Source organism: Crotalus tigris, unplaced genomic scaffold (genome assembly GCF_016545835.1).
Source record: "Crotalus tigris isolate CLP2741 ecotype Arizona unplaced genomic scaffold, ASM1654583v1 scf7180000017737.1785205, whole genome shotgun sequence".
Lineage (NCBI taxonomy): Eukaryota > Metazoa > Chordata > Lepidosauria > Squamata > Viperidae > Crotalus > Crotalus tigris.
This window is the reverse complement of record NW_024096603.1, coordinates 263,510-281,801: the sequence shown is the minus strand read 5'-3', so window position 1 is coordinate 281,801 and position 18,292 is coordinate 263,510. Positions and strand designations below refer to the sequence as shown.

The window sequence follows — 18,292 nt, the reverse complement described above, 5'->3', positions numbered from 1 at the left end:
CGACCTGGTTCTACTAAACCTTAGACTAAGGTTTCAACAACCACAAAAAGTAAAAGTGAAGCACAGAGAAAGATAAACTTGTTGTAAACATTTAATGACAGTTGCACTCAGGGAGATACTGTAACCACCAAAAGGGAAAATGACATTCTGTTTAAAAAGGTTAGAAGAGACATGCCTCTATCATACAGCAACACATTGGGTAAACAGAGTGGGAACTCCGTCAGCTCGAGATCCCTAAAACGAGAGCCCGAATAGCAAAACAGGGAGCCTAAGGAAACCTGGCGCCGGTTCTGGGGGGGTTATCGGAGGGGAAAGGGTTGCGGGACGTCCAAGGCTTTCTTTCATGGAAAAAGAACCTTCTCTCTTCGTACCAAATCGTCGCTAACTGAGCCTGCTGTCTATTAAGGAACCGCGGTTTTTTCAGTTCGCACGCCACAAACTAAGCAACCTTTAAGGGTATTACGCAAACTCGGACTGCGTTTGTTTGCGATCACGAAAAGCGAGATTCAACAGGACTGCTAACTCGGCAGAAATCAAAATAATTTGGACGAACCAAATTAAGATCGGGACAGAAAATCAACAAGGACTAGTCACTGCATTTTCTCTCACGCCTACCTAAAACAACCAGGAAGCTGAAGACGAGCCAACTTTCACCCTTTTAAAGTTCCCAGGTAGGTCGAAGCGACCCGTCTGCCCCGCGAGGTAGACAAACCCAGCCATAAAAGCTCTCGGGACCCAAAGAGAAAACAAAAAGGGTTGCCGAACCTCCCGACACAAAAAGCAGCGGAAGCGATCGGCACCCACCAATGCCGAGGGGAACTTTCTCTCACGGCTCATTTACAAGAGTGGGCGTGACCATAGGGGCAACGGCTCTCACTCGCTCTAAGAAGCCAACGATAAGCTAACAGGCGGGGCAGAACTGATCTGCTCAACTTCATGGCGATAGGTTGCGCTCAGGGAGAAAAGGGGCGGTCCCGAAGCAACCGGCCCATTTGCCAGTTGGTGAGGCCGGAGAGTTTGCTCGAGGAGAGTTGTCCTTAAATCGAGCTGAGTGTTGCGATTGGCCCAGGGCTATGAGGGGGCGTGTCTCGGCGGCTACCGCGGACTCCGCGGGTGTGGATGGCGGGTGAGGAAGAACTAGGGTGTCTGCATCTCTCGGCGGTAGTCTCGCGAGGCGGCGCAAGCGGGATTTGGCGGCGGCTGAGGCTGCTGCCTGCTTGCCTCCCTCCCACCCTCCTAACGAAGAACTGGTGGTGTTTGTGTGGAAGGGGGAGGAGGCGACGGCGGAAGAGAAGGAAGGAAAGCCAGAGAAGGCTGAGTCCCACCGACGTCGGGCAGAGGAGCGGACCCGAGGGCCTGTGCTAGGCTTGGGCCCGCAGCCGCCGCTGGCGGCTCAGCCACCATGGCCTCAGGTGATACCCTGTACATTGCCACAGACGGCTCGGAAATGCCCGCCGAGATCGTGGAACTGCACGAGATCGAGGTAGAGACCATCCCAGTGGAGACTATTGAGACCACTGTGGTGGGCGGCGAGGAGGACGACGACGACGACGAGGAAGATGAGTGTTGCGAGGACTGCGGCCCTCATCACCCGCCCCACCGCCGTCACCACCACCACCACCACCACCATCATCACCACCCGCCCATGATCGCCTTGCAGCCGCTGGTCACCGACGGTGACCCGAGCGGCGGTGGAGTCGGGGCCGGCGGGGGCCAGCTCCACCTGCACCACCACCCGCACCATCAGGAGGTGATTTTAGTGCAGACTCGCGAGGAGGTGGTAGGAGGCGACGACTCGGACGGTTTGCGGGCCGATGACGGCTTCGAGGACCAGATTCTCATTCCAGTGCCGGCTCCGGCCGGCGAGGATGAGTACATCGAGCAAACTCTGGTCACCGTCGCGGCCGCGGGTAGTAAAGGCGGCTCGGGCGGAGGTTCTTCCTCTGGTGGCCGAGTGAAGAAAGGCGGCGGGAGCGGCAAGAAGAGCAGTAAGAAGAGTTATTTGACGGGAGGCGGCGGCGGAGCCGAAGGGGGCGGCGGCGCCAGGAAATGGGAACAGAAGCAGGTGCAGATCAAGACCCTGGAGGGGGAGTTTTCAGTCACCATGTGGGCCTCGGGTAAGTAGAGCAGCTGGGACGAGTCCGGCACGTTGCGGCGGGGACTGGGGAAGGTTCGGGAAGCCCTGGACGGTGCCCGGCAGGCTTCTTTCTCCCGTTTTGTTTTGAAGGGAGGCCATGTTTGGTTGTGTGTGATGGGCGCCGCCATGTTCATCTCGCCAGGGCAAGTATGGCGGCTTCCCCCGAAAAGATGGCGGGGTCTGCGCTGCTCCTGCCTGATTGCCCGGCTCCCTCCTGCGGGGGGGAAAAGGGAAAGAAAGATGGCGGCAGCCCCGCCAAGATGGCCGCTGGGAGAGGGAGAGGGGGGAGGGGATACAAGGCGCGCGTCCGCCCTCCTCGCTGACTGATTCCTAGACTAGGCCGCAATGGCGTAGTTTCTGCAGTAGGAGGAGGAGGAGGGAGGGAGAGAGAGAGTTTGGGGGCGGGGCGGGCGCACAGCGACCTCGGCGGCCCGTTCTTTCGCCTTTCCTGCTCAGTTTCTTTCTCGTTCGCTGGCGCTCTTCCTGCCGCTGGCGCTTCAGCGCGCACAGACTTCGCCTCTCCGGGGGTTGCTTTTTTTTCCCTTCTTTCTTCGCAACTGAGTCGGATTGATTTTATTTAACCACTGCTTGTTCTCGACATCTCTTGGCGCCCCCTAAGGGTTTTATCCAGCTGTTCTCTTGCGAGCTTCACAATATAGTTCCTTCTAAGTATTTTCAATGCGCCGGCTTTTTCTTACAATCAAGTCTTCCTTTGGACGCCCCTCCCAATGTCCTTTTCCTTTCCCATCAGTAGTCATGTCTTCGCGGCGGTTGCTTCGCAGATTCCTCATTTCCTTTTCCCCCTGGCATCTTCCTTTCTCTCCCCTCCCACCTTCCCTTCCTCAAACAAGAGGGATAGCAACTTTCTGGTGAGAATGAGAAGTAAAGTAAGGGGCCGAAGGCCATTGCACTCGTTCTGGGTTTTGGAAGGATGGGTTATATTTTTAAAGCTCTTAGCACTTGTAGTGTTAGAACAGTGCCTGGTTTCACTGTTTGAACTCTTCACAAGAAATGTTTTTTTTCTATATTGTTTACATGACACTACTTTGTCTTTAAGCAACTATGGACTTGAAAGTATCCTAAAATAGTTGTTTTTGTTAATATTTGTTATTATCGACTTTGCGAGAAAAGAGGCAAATCCTCTACCTCTGTAGATTTCGGTTTTAGTTTTTTGATTTGAGAGCTATTAACTGGTACATGTTTTCACTTATGACACAGCAAGAATATAGGATTAATAGTTCCAGTCCTAGACCCCCCAAAAGACCCCCCAAAATGGTCTTAAAAGCTCTTTGCCATCATATAAACAGATGGATATAGTTGTTGCATGACAATTGCAGATTTTTAGAACTTAAATGACTTTCTGTAAAAATGCTTTTTAAATACATAAAAGTACAGGTGACATTAAAAATATTTATTGTGATTCTCAGCTGGGTATAAAAGGCATTGAATTCTCATACACTTAGCAGAAACACAAAACAAAAAAGCATGCAGCTTATTTAATGCAGGAAATCTTTTCTGAGCACACTATGCCTGCTGGGTTGATTAGAACATCATTATGTTTTAAGTATTTTTTTTAAATCAATATTTGTTGAATGAACTTAAAATTCAATATTTTTGTTTCAGAGATAATATATAGTTTGAAAAGTCAAAATGTAATGATTGATATATTGATATAATCCCTAGAATAGAATAATTAATATAATAGTAAAGGGGAGAAAACCTTCCTTTTTGAAATTCAAGGATTTCTGAAGAGGCCTATGTCCTTACTAAATTCTATAAAGTAAACTCTTTTAGTCTGTTTTTACATTAGAAATATATGCCATCCAGGGGCCAAAAGCCTTTGTGGCTCACATTCCCATTATGCTCTAGTTTTTGTGTTGCTTAAAAACTAGTAATAGTTTCCATCTAAGGCTAAATGAAATTGCTTACTTGAGAGCAAAAACTGATTCTGTGGCGCAGCAGTTAGAGTGCAGTACTGCAGGCCACTTTAGCTGACTGTGTTCAGCAGGTCAGCGGTTCAAATCTCACCTGCTCAAGGTTGACTCAGCCTTCCATCCTTCCGGGGTAGGTAAAATGAGGACCCAGATTGTTGGGGGCAATGTGTATACACGCACAGACACACACACTGCTTATTGGTATACACTGCTTAGAGAGTGCTTGCACTTAAAGCAGTATATAAGTCTCATAAATAAATAAATAAATAAATAAGCAAGAACAAAACAATGGAAACCATGATGGAGATACTATGTAAACATTGTCAAAAGGAAAGAACACATTAAAAGTGCTCTAAGAAAAAAGTGAAAAAATACAGTAAAATACATAATATAACACTACAAATTTATTTGATATACTGGGCTAATCCAAATATTCAAATACATACATATATTTCTAATATATATATATATATAACCATTTTTAAACTACTGTATAATTGAGTCCCATATTTCATTATACTTGTCTATACAAAGGCTATGTCCATAAGCAATCCATTCATAAGTGGCAAGTGCAATCAGATCTTCAATCAATCTGTACATTTATCTTTCCAATGTTGCAGTATTAGTCTTTTAGCCATAATGTTACAGAAGATTAACTTACGTTGTCCTGTTGTCAAATTCTATAGACTACTATATAGTTCAAAAGATTTTTATCCTTTGAAACTACTAGCTTTGTCACACTAAATCCACTAATTTCTCCCAAAACGTGTTAAGTATAGAACATTGCAGAAAAATGTTTTAAAATATTATCTTTATTACATCTGCAGCAAAGTGCTTTTTTGACAGTCTTCTTCTACACAGAGGACTGGGTAGAGAATAAATTCTAAATATCTATTAGTTGTAATTTGAACTCCATTGACACTCTTGCTTATAGAAGTTAAGACATTTTCCCATGGTCTAGATCAGGGGTCCCCAACCTATGGTCCGCGGCCTCTTGGCCACCGGGCCCTGGGAATAGCTGGCCAGTCCCACCCCACTTATGGTAGTACCAGTTTGCACATCTGTGTAGGCATGCGGCCCACATGCACATGGTCATGTGCACGCCCATTTGTGCATGCGCGTGTGGGCCGCACATACAGCCATTTCCCTGCTGCTCCCTTTCCTTCCAGGTGGCCAAGCTGGAAAGGTTGGGGAACTCTGGTCTAGATCAGAGGCCCCCAACCTTTTGAGCACCAGGGACCAGTTCTGTGGAGAAAGGTTTTTCTGCAGATTGGAGGAGGCATGGTTTTCTGTGCTGTCTGCATCCCCTGGATAGGGTTTTGCATGTTTGCACAGCCGGATTGCTGGCATGCTATGGGCCAATGCTGGTCCACGGACCGGGGGTTGGGGACCCCTGGTCTAGACAGTATAGGAACTGGCCACACGGTATATAGAAATAGTTAAACATTATGCACTGTTGTCTCCTAGATATTTTTCCCATTGGATAAAGGGCTTCCCATTCTGTTTGAATTTAGTTTTTGTTTTTTTACTATTCCCATTGGAGCAAACTAAATAGTATAGTAATTCCTGTAATACCTGTTTAATTGTATTGTTACATTTTCAAATAATTACATCAAGTGATTTCATAGAATTCCATTAATATTCAGAATACATAATCATAATTGCAAAATGTATGCTATCTGCCACAGATTTTACTGCATGTTCCTAAGCAGGTTCAAGTATCTCTGTGCAGCTTTCCTCAATCTTCCATATGTTTAGTACAGCTCTCATAACTATTAGTCAGCATAGCTAATATGTCTGAAGAATACTTGTAGAAGTCTGGTATATAGAATTACAAAACTAGATATCATATAGAAAGAGTTGAGTTTGTTAAAAGTCTAAGAGCAAGTATAATGTGTGGTTTTTACTCTGAATTTGTTCTGACATTCTTCAGGTCAATGATCTGTTTAATTGTATGCCTTGCTTATTAAAACCATTTGCAAATACCCATTTCACAGTTACCAAATTCTGATGTCAATTAGTTGTTTGATCTATTTCGCTAAACTGCTCCTTTTTGCAGTTATATATTACAGACCATTAGGTTAGCAGTGAACAATAGTGGCATGATTGAATACTTAATGCTTTTATAAAGGTGGTATTAAAATAATTGTGCTCAGTTCAGGAACATTGAAATAAATTTTTACTAGTACATAAAGAAATATTTTTTGATGTACCAAAACATATTATCTTGCTATTGAGTATATACAGGAATTTTGCTACTTGGCCATGCTTTTATCTTAATATTGTGACTTAGTTGGGAGTTTTCATGCTCCTATTTTAAGATTACCAGGCTCTGAATAGGAGCTCTATACAGCTGTTTTAGAAGTAGGGCAGATTGCTCTGGTTCACCCCTTGATGTTCTGGGCCATCCAAAATTTACTGGTTTTATATGTTAACACTAAGTTACGATTTTAAAATGATCATTTGTTGAATATGCTGTAGTGAGTCGATGTACACATAGTCCCCACTAAATGACCACAATTGGGACTGGCAACTCCATTGCTGAGCAACATGTTATTAAGTGGAAGATGGTCACATCCAACCTATGATTCAAGTTCTGCCATGGCCATTACTTGAATCACCTGTAATCATTAACTGTAATGTCATGCAATCACAGCTTGTGATTTCTGCTGGCTTCCTGATTGACTGTGCTTGTTGGAAGCCAGCTTTGCAAATGGTGATCATATGATTGTGGGATGCTGCAACCATTATAGGTTCAAGGACTAGTCATAAAACTACTTTTTTCAGTTCTATTATAAGTTTGAATTGTCACTAAATAGGGCAGGCATTAACTGAGGATTGGCTGTTTCAGATGAAAACATAATGGTCATACACCAGCATAGACTTAGTACATATTTTTGTATATGTAAAAGATCTATTGAATAATAGATAAGTTAAGCACATATAAACGTGTTATAGGCTTGGCATTATACATTACATCATATTATAATCTTCTCGTTGTGTAGGGAGATTCATAAGTAGGTATCAACTTTGAACCTGAAGATTGTGGAAAGCTTCACAGATACTTGAACCTGTTTAGGGTTTTGTTGGATTTTGCTGGAATATATTAACTACTCTACAGTAAATGCAGTTTTTGGATACCCAAATAGTCAAATCAGTTATAATATATGAATCTGTCAGATGCCATAATGATTTTCTGACTTTCCATGTATATATTTCATAGACCCCAGCTTTATGATTTGTATGCCAAATATATTGCAACATTGTTGGTAATTAGTTAGACTTTCTGTACCATTGCATTTATGTTACCTTGTGGCACTTAAGGTCATAAAGCCAAATTTCTCCACTCTGATCATGCATTTAGAACAGTACATAGATTTGTCATGAAAAAAATGATTTATTTGTTAAATTTATCTGCCTGGGCGGATTTTGTGAGATTAACATCTGATTGTTGTTTGACCAACTAACCACTTTAGTAGAAATAGGACTGCTATAACATATCTTAATTTCAGAAAAACATTTGATAAAATACCCATGATGTTCTGATTAGTGAATTACTTAACTGGGGTCAAATGTTCCTGACAATTAAGCAGAAATAAAAGTTCACTTGAAAACTGCATGAAAAAGAGTGGTCAGCAATGTAGTTGTCATTTGCAGAGAAGTATGAAGGAAAAGGCTATGAATTCAATCTTAGGTCCTGTATTTTTTCATCATTATATTAATGACATTGATGAAAAGGGGAGGAAATCTTGTTAGAAGTAATAGATGAAACAAAATAGGTGTGATAGTTTTATGTATTCAGAAATAAAATTTAACATTTTTAATGAACAGCTTAAAATGACTATTTTAATTATTTTCTAACTATTGTGCCCCATACTTTTAGAAAGTATTCAGAAAACCTAAACAAATTCAGAAAAAGGTAATAAGGATTATTGGGGAACTAAAATTTAAGTCTTTGAAAAGAGATTGAAGTAGCCGAAAAGACTTAGCTTTTGTGAAAAGACTGAGAATATGATACCTCTCTTCATATACCTCAGGGGATATCATACAGAAGAAGCCCTAGACCTGTTCTTTTATCATTACAGAGAGTAAAATATAGAATAATGGATTTAAGTTACAAGTAGGCAGATAGATTTTAAAAAAGAGGATTTTTTTAAAAAGAAATTTTCCTAAAAGCAAGAATAGTTTAATAGTTGAGGAGATTGGTTTACATTTATTGTGTGTGTGTGTGTGTATATATATATATATATTCTAGCAGAAGTATGATAGCGGTTTGCCAGAAATTATTTCATTTGAATTCCTGTACTTGGTACGGTTGGACTTCCGTGCCTGACTGATTTTGTAAATTCTTCTGTATTCAAGACCATCAAACTATGTTGCTTTGTTCAAAATATAATTGTGTATCCATACATATGCCTCTTCATTAGTTGCCTGCAAAATAAAGCAAAGCACAACATATAGGAAATCTGTATGCCACCATCTACTTATTTGAATTTTACTTCACAGCTTCAACTTCCACATAGCATAAAGTTAAACTTAACATCTTTCTTCCAATTTAAATATGTACTTACTTGCTGTGGATTCTCTGTTTGCTGTTATATTTCCCTATCTCCATTCCTCCCCCTATCTTCTCATTGCAGTGCAGGAATAATCCTTGACCAGTGGGTTTGATATGCCCTGTTAGACCAGATTCTCCAACATATGTCAAATATGATTAATGCCTGCAGCTCTGCCTCAGACCTCCAGTTTTCTTTGACAATGTCCATACTTTCAAGTTCCAACTAAAATATGTAGAGATGTAGGGTTATTGAGATTGGTAGAAGCTTTAGCACACATTCTCCAAGTCTAGGAACTGTTCATAAAAGAAAGTTGGCTTATGTTCTCTTTTTGTGGTCAAAGTTCAAACCTACACAGAAGGATGCAATCTCTGGCAATGACCATCAATGACTTGCCACATTGGCCTCATTTCTCAAGGACTGTGAACTGTAATTTCCCACTGAGGCATTGATTATCTCCCCTGGGTGAGAACAAGGGAAAGGGTGTGTGTGAATGGTAGGGATCCCTGAGGAGTGTGATGAGAACAGCTGGGGGCGGGGCAACTGGATATCTTGATGGCTCTGAGAGCTAGGACTGTAGTTGCCTCAGGGGACTTCAGCCTTCCCTCCTTGGGATGCAGGACAGGAGGAGACCTCTGGCCTTGGACATCGGAAGGGTTGGATTGGGCAATGTTTCACAAGACTGGGTAGGTCAGAATATTATGGTGGAAATGGTCATGGAAGATACAGCAAGAAATGGAGAGTGAGCCATTCTCAGGAAACATGAGCTCAACAGGCCGTCCTCAGCTTACATTGCATTGCTGAGCAATGCAGTTGTTAAGCAAATTGTGCTGTGCACCAGTTGCTCCTGTTTCTTGTTGGGGAAGCTCTGCTCGTGGTTAGTTATTCTCCAGCAATTTCCTGGGTGGACGGTTGTAATGCATTCTATATAGGGCTACCCTTGAAGTGTATCTGGAAGTTTCTGGTGGCAGAGAATGCAATGGTGCAGGTAGTTAAGTGTGCCCCTAGAATGGCGCATGTTGCACCTCTGCTCTGCAAGCTGTATTGATTGCCAGTTTCTGAATCCAATTTAAGTGGATTTAAAACACTAAATGGTAGTAGGCAAGGTAATTTGAGAGACTGCCTCTTCCCGATACATCTATCCATCCCATTAGATCCAGCAGAAGAGATATGTTGTGGGTCCCATCCACTAAGGAGTTAACATCTGACAGGAGCCAGGTGATGCGCCTTCTCTACTGTGGCATCGGCCCTGTGGAATATCATCCCCTCCCCAGGTGAGATTGGCCCTTTCTTTGCCATCCTTCCAGAAATCCCCCAAAACGTGGCTGTATCAACAAGCCTGGGTCTTAAAGGAATAGTGATATGCTGAGGTGGCTTCACTGTTTGTAATGGTGTTATGTTTTAATGTTATGATTTTATTATATACTGCCCAGAGTCACATTCTATCAGGTGGGCAGCCATCTAAATATGATTTATAAATAAATATATGAACTATTCTGACACATTTACATTAGTATGGGTTCTGTATCTCTGTTAATTGGGTTATAAATTTGCCTAGAGGGCAGAACTGAACTGAGAACAAAGTCTAGTCTCTTCATATTAAAATAAAAGAAATGGTTTATTTGCACAAACAGGGAAAGAAGATATTTAAAATTAGTGGCCTGACTAATTCAAAACTAAAGTGACTAACAAAATCCTAATGGCACAAATCAAAGCTAGAAATGAAAGTGATAATATGTTCTTTGTTGAATTCTACACTGTGTTCCATTAACATCTTCGTCCCATCCTACTGCAAATTATCTTTCTTTTTGAACTATGGGCGGCATACTAGGATTGAATTCATGACAAATTTATAAAGGTATCAATCTGCTGCTTGATCTTTCAAGGTAGTGAACAGGGAGTCGTCTCATTGTTTTTTATGCCATAGCATTATCTATTTACATAGACACATCATGCACACATTAAATTTTGTAATTTGGTTATCTTAGCATATCTATTAAAAATAATATATAAATTTGGAATTATTTGGTCTTTATTAAGCTACTTCAGTCCTCATTGAAACAAAGATTGAAACATTTTACCTGATCTAGCAATATAATATAAACATCTGAGAATTTATTGGTGGAAACTATTCTTTAAATATGTTTATTAGAAAAGAATAAACAATAAACTTGCAGTTTTGATAGCTAAAATAAAAGGAAGAGAAATTGCCAGTGAAATTTCGCTCAAATATATTTTTAAAAGGTGCTGCAATAGACGTTAAGTTGGCCTAATTATAGTATGTGTGTGTTGTTTTATTCATATCTAGCCAGACGGGGGTTTTGGCATTAAGCAAGAATTCAGAAATTTTTGAAGTTAAGGAAGAAAATGCTTTATAAAAAGCTTCAAAGCCATTAATAGTCTTACTATTATTGAATTGATAAATAGCAGAGATTTTAATATACAGATTATTGTGATAGGTTACAAAAAGCCTTTCTGCAAAGAATGTCTCCTTTTAGTTACAGTGTGTTTGGAAGAATGAATTATATGTGAAATGTTATATGTAATATATTCATACTGCATGCTTTTTAGAAATTAGTTTCTAAAAATGAATGATCAATATACTTATTACATAGGAGTTTTTTATACTTATTAAGTGTAAATTCTGCATTTTTGCCTAAAAAAATAACTGAATTAGTTTCTTAGTACAAACGTTGTCTAAGAAACATTTTCCATACTATTAGGGTTGTCCTTCGTGGATGTTAAATCAAAATTCAGTTTTCTCTAATCATTGCAGATGACAAAAAAGACATTGACCATGAGACTGTGGTGGAAGAACAGATCATCGGAGAGAACTCCCCTCCTGACTACTCTGAATACATGACGGGAAAGAAGCTACCACCTGGAGGAATACCTGGGATTGACCTTTCTGATCCTAAACAATTGGCTGAATTTGCAAGGTTAGTATTATAAAAGTCCCAGATTTTATTCTTTTTCACAAATAATTATTCCTATTTCTGGCAATATGTAATTTTTCTGTTCTCGGTTAAAATCACTGAATTGGATCAATGCAGAAATATGATTTCAATACAGGGATAATCATTTTGATATTCATAGAAGGTTCAGAATAGTTCACAGATGTTAAAAATTAATATTTGCTGACTAGATTTTGAAAGAGTAGCTGATGCTATTTGCCTTTCAAAAATAAATTGGAACCATACCTACTTTCAAAAATACTGATGTTTTATATATGACTGTAGCCCAAGAATGAGTTAGTTGGTGCAGATTAGTATGTATACTTCAACCCTCTGTGTCATGGTTTTTTTTCTGGCTCTTATTTTCTCCTGAAATTATCAATTCACAATCCTGAGATTACCATGAGCTCTACATTTGGTAGCAATCTTGTTGACTAGTTATAGTCTGTATTAACTAGTGGCTAAAGAGTTTAATCAAGCCTTTCCCAGAGAAATCCCTTTCTCTAAAAAAAACATCCACTGGCCAGAACTCAATACTACACTGAACCTGTATTAAAAATATTGTAATTTTGTTTCTGGGGAAAACTATAATAGACTGTTTGGCCTTGTTCACATTACTGAAGAGAATGTATATTTTTATACAGTTCCAATCTGCTCATTGGGATCCATCTGAAGAGTTTGCCTGCAATTATTGCAATGTAATTTCACAGTATAACAGCTTGGGTTTAAACCCCTTCTAACTGCCCCATTCTCTAGATTGCACTTCTGGTTGGGTAGACACTTTGTTGTTGGTCTTTGAAAGATCTCAAATTCTCAGGCTTTTAATTGTTTCCTGTAATATATCTGATTTTAATGTCCACCAAGAGATGTTGGTGGTTAGTATTAAAACTAGCACAACAGATTAGAAAGTGCTGCCTATTTTTTCAATCACTTGCTATGTAATCCATTCTACAGCTAATTCTATGTTAGTCCTGCTGTCCTCAAATCATATATTGTCCCTCTGGGTATACTTCTGAGTTTTTAATTGAACCAAACTTGGCAGTTTTTCTCTCTCTCATAGAATCTGAATTATAAATTGTTAAATTCCTTAATTAAAGCAGTTAAAGGCAGTTTATCAAGAAGCAATAGCAATATAATATAGTGATTTATATCAGAAGATACTTCTGATAACTTATTTGCTATTCGACAATCAATGGTTGCTTTTTTTTATATTCTTGTAAGAATGAAGCCAAGAAAAATCAAAGAAGATGATGCACCAAGAACGATAGCATGTCCTCATAAAGTGAGTGAAGCGATTTTGAGCAATTTATTTCTGTAAGAACCTTTTTAATATAGGAGTTTCATAAATGTTTTGCTTATGTTCTGGGCCTTTTTTGCCAATATTTTGCAATGTAGTTTAAATTTCTCCTATGGCATATTACAGTCATGGTGAACCTATGATGTGTGTCAAAGGTGACACATACAATGTTTGGGATGTCATGCCACCAACACTCAACAGCTATTTTCAAAAGCATGCTCCATTCTCTCGACACCCCTCGCCCTCAAATGAGTTTATTTTACTTGCATTTCATTTTTGTAATTATTTAATGTTTCTTTGTATAATACATAGCACCATACATGATTTGACTGTATTTTTTTTTAATATGTAAAGAATTGTTTCTCTTGGGGGGGGGCATTGACATCAACACAACCCAAAGGGTTTGCCATCACTGCTATAGTATATAGAAAATTCTGGTTCCTGTTTTCAAGAAAGAACAGATTGTTCCTAGCAATCTCCCTTCATACAGAATTAAGTCATATAGGCAGCAGTATACCAAAAATCAAGCCATATTTTGGTTCATTATGTATACACATTAAGTATACACATTAAGATGATGATAATTCTGGTATTTGGGCTTGCCTTGACAACTAAATAATTTACTTGTTTTGAAGGGCTGCACAAAGATGTTCAGGGATAATTCGGCTATGAGGAAGCATCTACACACTCATGGGCCTCGGGTACACGTCTGTGCAGAATGTGGAAAGGCCTTTGTTGAGAGCTCAAAGCTAAAGAGGCACCAATTAGTTCATACTGGAGAAAAACCCTTTCAGGTAACTATTTCAAATATTCTAGATGAGACAATCATTTATGACATTGTCATGAGAATCTAGTTAGTTTCTCTGTGATATATATTCTGTTTTTGTGCGATAGATAGTATCAGTTGAAGTACTGAAAGGAATTTGTGCAGAGACTAAATTGCGTATTTAGTAGATAATTGGAGAAATATTAAAAGTATATTTTAATTTTCTTAAAAATTAATATTGAAATACAGAGAAGCTACTTGAACAACATTGACTTGTGTACATAGATGACGTTAGCTGGAGGATTATATTTAGATGTAGAAATGCTCATGACAATCTTCATTGGTAATTTACTGTTAGTATTTTGTTTCAAATAGTTTAAAATATATCAAATTCCAGTTAATGTTTTCTAAACATTAATTCCCCCACTTATGTAGGCCACCACCCATGTAGGGTGGGATAGTAGATAGAATGAGGCTGATAAGATTTTTATTAGTATTGCCTACTTTAGGTTGCAAAAAGAAGGAAATTCTCAATACTTTCTGAATATTTTAACAAATGGAAGTAGAACATCTTCAGTATCTTTTAGAACATCAGACTGTAGAAATGTACATATGTTTTGACTTAGATGAAATATATCTGAAAAGGGTTTTAGGTAGATCTGTCTTGGGAGTGAATTCTACAAAGGTAGTACCACATCAGAAAAAATCTTGTAATCTCTACAAAGAAAATATACTTATGTATTTCTTTGCTCTTCAACAGCACAAGTGAACATTTCCAATTTCATGGGACTCACTTATGAATAACAGAGACCCAATTTGGAATTGTACAGAATAGAACCCTTATTTCATGTAAATCTAATATTGCAAGTGAAAATCTGTAAATAAGTTGCTAATGTCTTGTGTTTTCTTTTCACCAGTGCACATTTGAAGGCTGTGGCAAACGCTTTTCACTGGACTTTAATTTACGTACACATGTGCGAATTCATACTGGAGACAGGCCCTATGTGTGCCCTTTTGATGGCTGTAATAAGAAGTTTGCTCAGTCAACTAATCTGAAATCTCACATCTTAACACATGCTAAGGCCAAAAACAACCAGTGAAATTGCAAGAAGAAAGTTCTTGAACTCAAAACATCTTTCACCTTACAGGAGAATGGTTGAAAATAAATAATTTCCCCCTTTGTATATTGTTTCTAGGAAAGAATTTAAAAAGAAACACAAAAATGAACCTTACATGCCTAAGGGACTTGTTTTTGATAAAGTAGCAAAATAAACTTTAAGGCAGCATTGCTCCAGTGCTCCATTTTGCTCTGTAATTTGGTTTCAAGAGCATGGTTTTTGTAAAGTGTGATCCTACCTGGAAGAGACAAACAATTCATGGACTTGCATCAAAGACAGTTCTTTCTACAAACAGTGCTAAAATTGGACTTTTCACATTGTTATAAATATGAAGCTCACCTGTTGCTTACAATTTTTTAATTTTGTATTTTCAAAGTGTGCATATTGTACACTTTTTGGGGATATGCTTAGTAATGCTATGTGTGATTTTTTTCTGGAGGTTGATAACTTTGCTTGCAGTAGATTTTCTTTAAAAGAATGGGCAGTTACATGCATACTTCAAAAGTATTTTCCTGTAAAGATTAAAAAAAAAGTTATATAGGTTTTGTTTGCTATCTTAAATTTTTTTGGTTGTATTCTTTGATGTTAACACATTTTTGTATAATTGTATCGTATAGCTGTAATGAAATCATGTAGTAACAAATATTAGATGTGATTTAATAGTGTTAATCAACTTAAACCCATTTTAGTCTCTCTTTTTTTGGGAAAAATACTGCCAGATGCTGATGTTCCGTGTACTTTCTCTTTGCCTGTTCAGTTAAAGAAAGTGGTGCTCAGTTGTAGAATGTATTGTACAGGCACTGACCTTTTAACAACACCTGATATGTACATCCCGTGTAATAGAGTGGGCAACAATAAAACAGTGGTCCTGAAGAATATGGCAGAAAATTATCTGTAAGCACAGCCTATTTTCTTCTGTTGTCCAAAACAAATTATAGTTCTTTAACCTCCCAGAAATTAGAAGATAAATAAAACTCAAGTTACCTTTACTTGTTTTTGCATTGAATTAGATTTTTTTATTTTAAAAAATGTAACTGTACTTATCTTCTGCATAGCATTCCATTAAATCAGTATGGAGTCCTGGTTTATCCCGATAATAGTGGATTTTCATGAAGTAAAATTTCATGTTTTATTGGATTTCCTCCAGGATTATGTAGGCAAACATTTGCTGTGGGATTTCCCATTCTTTTTATTCTACTTTCAACCTCTCAGATATGTTCCACAGGCTCTCCATCTTCAAGAACAGATCATATGATTGCAGGAGAAAAAGAGATTATGTTTTCAACAGATCATTCTTTCTTAGCAGATATTGTGGAATATACCCATATTCCCTGCAATCAGTGAACAGTGGGACAGGGTAATTCATGGAATACTGTTGCTTCATTTTGACAAGGTAAGGTGGTATTAGTTGAATCCTTTGTATGGTATGATGCACTGGGCATGTGAATTCTAATATAATATCAATGTAATTGAGAGATATCAGATGAAAGCTGATACTTAGCATTAGAATACTTCAGATTGAATTACGGTAGAATAGCTCTTCTATGCAGGGCATGTCTATTGTTAAAAACACCAAATTTATAACCAGCCAACCAAATTTCTGGGTAAGGAAATAATACTTTCTTCATATTAAAAAACTTGTTTTGTATAATTTTCATTGTCTTCCTTTTGTCCATAGGTCTGGCAACATTACTGCTTTTGTAGTGGAAAGGATATGGTCTTGTGTTGTTTTGCTCACTCACACACACGTAACTGTGGTTTAGTGAGTTTATTAATATTCCCCAGCAATTCCCTCCACCAAAAACCCAGAACTCTCTGGGTTCAATTAAGTCTGGCCACAAGCAGACCAATGGCCAAAGTATCCATAAGGCACTTGAAAGTTTCTCAATCAAAATAAAGCCACCAGGCAAACTTAAATCCACAACACAAAAGAGTATTTACAAGGCAAGAAAAGTTCAGAGTTTCCAAGGCACAATCCAAGTCAAGACAGGGTCAATCCAAAGTGAGGCAGGAATACAATGACCAGAAAACACACAGCTAGGAAACAAACACATTGTCCCCAGAATTGCCTCCATCTGTCTGCTGTGCTGAATAGCTTCCAGTGCAGCCCATTAAGAAAAAGGCTTTCTCCTTGTGAATAATCTGGCTGAAGTTCTCTGCTCCTGCCTTTTTTCCAACCTACATGTTCTTGGATCAGGTGCAGAAGGTAGTTCCTCATCGCTCACTGGCTGCAGCTGCATGCTTACCCTCCTGGAGCCTCAACAGTTCTGCAGGTGCACCTCAGCCAAATCCCTGACAGACGGCTGCTTGGAGCCATCAATCAACACAGCTCCTGATGTGGCAGGAACTGGTTCATCCTCCCCCGAGCTGACATCTAGAGGTATCTGGGGAAGCTTCTGGCGGAGTCATCACAGGTCTTCTAGATGGACATCTCTCCTAATTACCCCCTAATTTTAAAATTTGCATTTCCCGTATGGCAGGGGTCCCCAACCCCTGGGCCACAGTCCACTACCGGGCCTTAAGCCATTTGAAACCAGGCTATGGAAGTGGTGAGAGGTTGTAGAACTTTGCTGTATGTTATAAGTCAACGTTAATTTTATTGAAAAGTGGATTCTGAATTTAATAAGACTCTTAAGGAAGATTAGGAAGTAGAAAGTAACTATTTTATGTTTTGGTATACTCTTTAGTAGTTCTTGAACAGATCTGTTCTGATAGGTTTTGTGTGTGTGTGGGGGGGGGGTTGTACAGGATTCTGAGAATTTCCTAAATGTTTTATCACCAAAGATGAGGATAATTATGGGAGCTTATTAACTTCTAGCTACAAGGCAGAACTTAAGATGATACCTTATCCCATAAAGGAATGCCTTCTGTACATTCTTTGCAGAAGAAGCAGTGGCTTTCCCTGTTAGCTCTATTTTGGGACCTGAGAAAAAACATAGGCTCTGAAACAATTCCTGGGAGCTGATTAATATACCAACAAAAAAAACAGCCAAGTGGGTTTCATGACTGAGCTGGAGAAGCCCCAGAAGATGAATAAAGTCCATTTGGCCAATAATATATGTCTGATTCCAGAACAAGAGAAGAATGCCTTAGAGGAGGTGAGCAAATAGCAACAATCAAGACACTGATTTTCTGGCACAGGAATAGAAGATTTGAAGACTCTAATTCTCCCTATTAGAATCAAGAAAGCGTACTAAGAATAATGAGGCGGCTGGGAAGCTGAGGTCAGTTATAGAAGTATTGCTTCCAGAGCAGCTGGACAAAACAATAGGAAGCCACATGACAGATGTTCTCTTCACTCCTTCCTCTCAATATATGAAATAATCAGTGATGCCAGAAGTGCTGCAGATTAGTGGTTAGGACAAATAAAGCAATATCACCCAGCTTCCCTTTCCCCAATTGGCAAATCCACTTGATTAATACACCAAAGCAGAATGGATATGAAAGAAGGACACCCCTGAGGAAACCATAAAGGTGTGTAAGCTGGGCTTGTGAAACTCAAGGCCTTGATGGCTCCTACGTCCAGAAGT

The 18,292-nt window shown here is 39.3% G+C and overlaps 2 protein-coding genes across 6 annotated transcripts in view; one reads left to right on the top strand and one right to left on the bottom strand.

The window, feature by feature from the left end:
- The first annotated feature begins 1,021 nt into the window (after window positions 1-1,021).
- Window positions 1,022-15,751, top strand: YY1 (YY1 transcription factor). Of its 2 annotated transcripts, none has more exons than XM_039339675.1 (5): window positions 1,022-2,117; window positions 11,416-11,566; window positions 12,803-12,863; window positions 13,514-13,672; window positions 14,562-15,751. In XM_039339675.1, the coding sequence occupies exons 1-5, from the start codon at window positions 1,403-1,405 to the stop codon at window positions 14,742-14,744; spliced, it is 1,269 nt and encodes a 422-aa protein (XP_039195609.1). In that variant the 5' UTR covers window positions 1,022-1,402; the 3' UTR covers window positions 14,745-15,751. The 2 variants fall into 2 exon arrangements, with proteins under 2 accessions (XP_039195609.1, XP_039195608.1); XM_039339674.1 differs by having other exon boundaries at window positions 1,023-2,117; window positions 11,404-11,566.
- Window positions 15,752-15,861: 110 nt separating this feature from the next.
- SLC25A29 (solute carrier family 25 member 29) overlaps window positions 15,862-18,292 on the bottom strand; it is a 33,682-nt gene continuing 31,251 nt past the window's right edge. For all 4 annotated transcript variants that reach the window (XR_005556283.1, XR_005556284.1, XR_005556285.1 and 1 more), the window contains one exon: window positions 15,862-15,996. The gene's annotated coding sequence lies outside the window, so the exon portion shown is untranslated. The remainder of the gene's footprint in view (window positions 15,997-18,292) is intronic.

Excerpts from the sequence above, each read along its gene's own strand:
- YY1 (XM_039339674.1), top strand. The coding sequence starts at position 1,403 with ATGGCCTCAGGTGATACCCTGTACATTGCCACAGACGGCTCGGAAATG. Across the intron at positions 2,118-11,403 it reads AGTCACCATGTGGGCCTCGG|ATGACAAAAAAGACATTGAC; the intron begins GTAAGTAGAGCA and ends TAATCATTGCAG. Across the intron at positions 12,864-13,513 it reads CGATAGCATGTCCTCATAAA|GGCTGCACAAAGATGTTCAG; the intron begins GTGAGTGAAGCG and ends CTTGTTTTGAAG.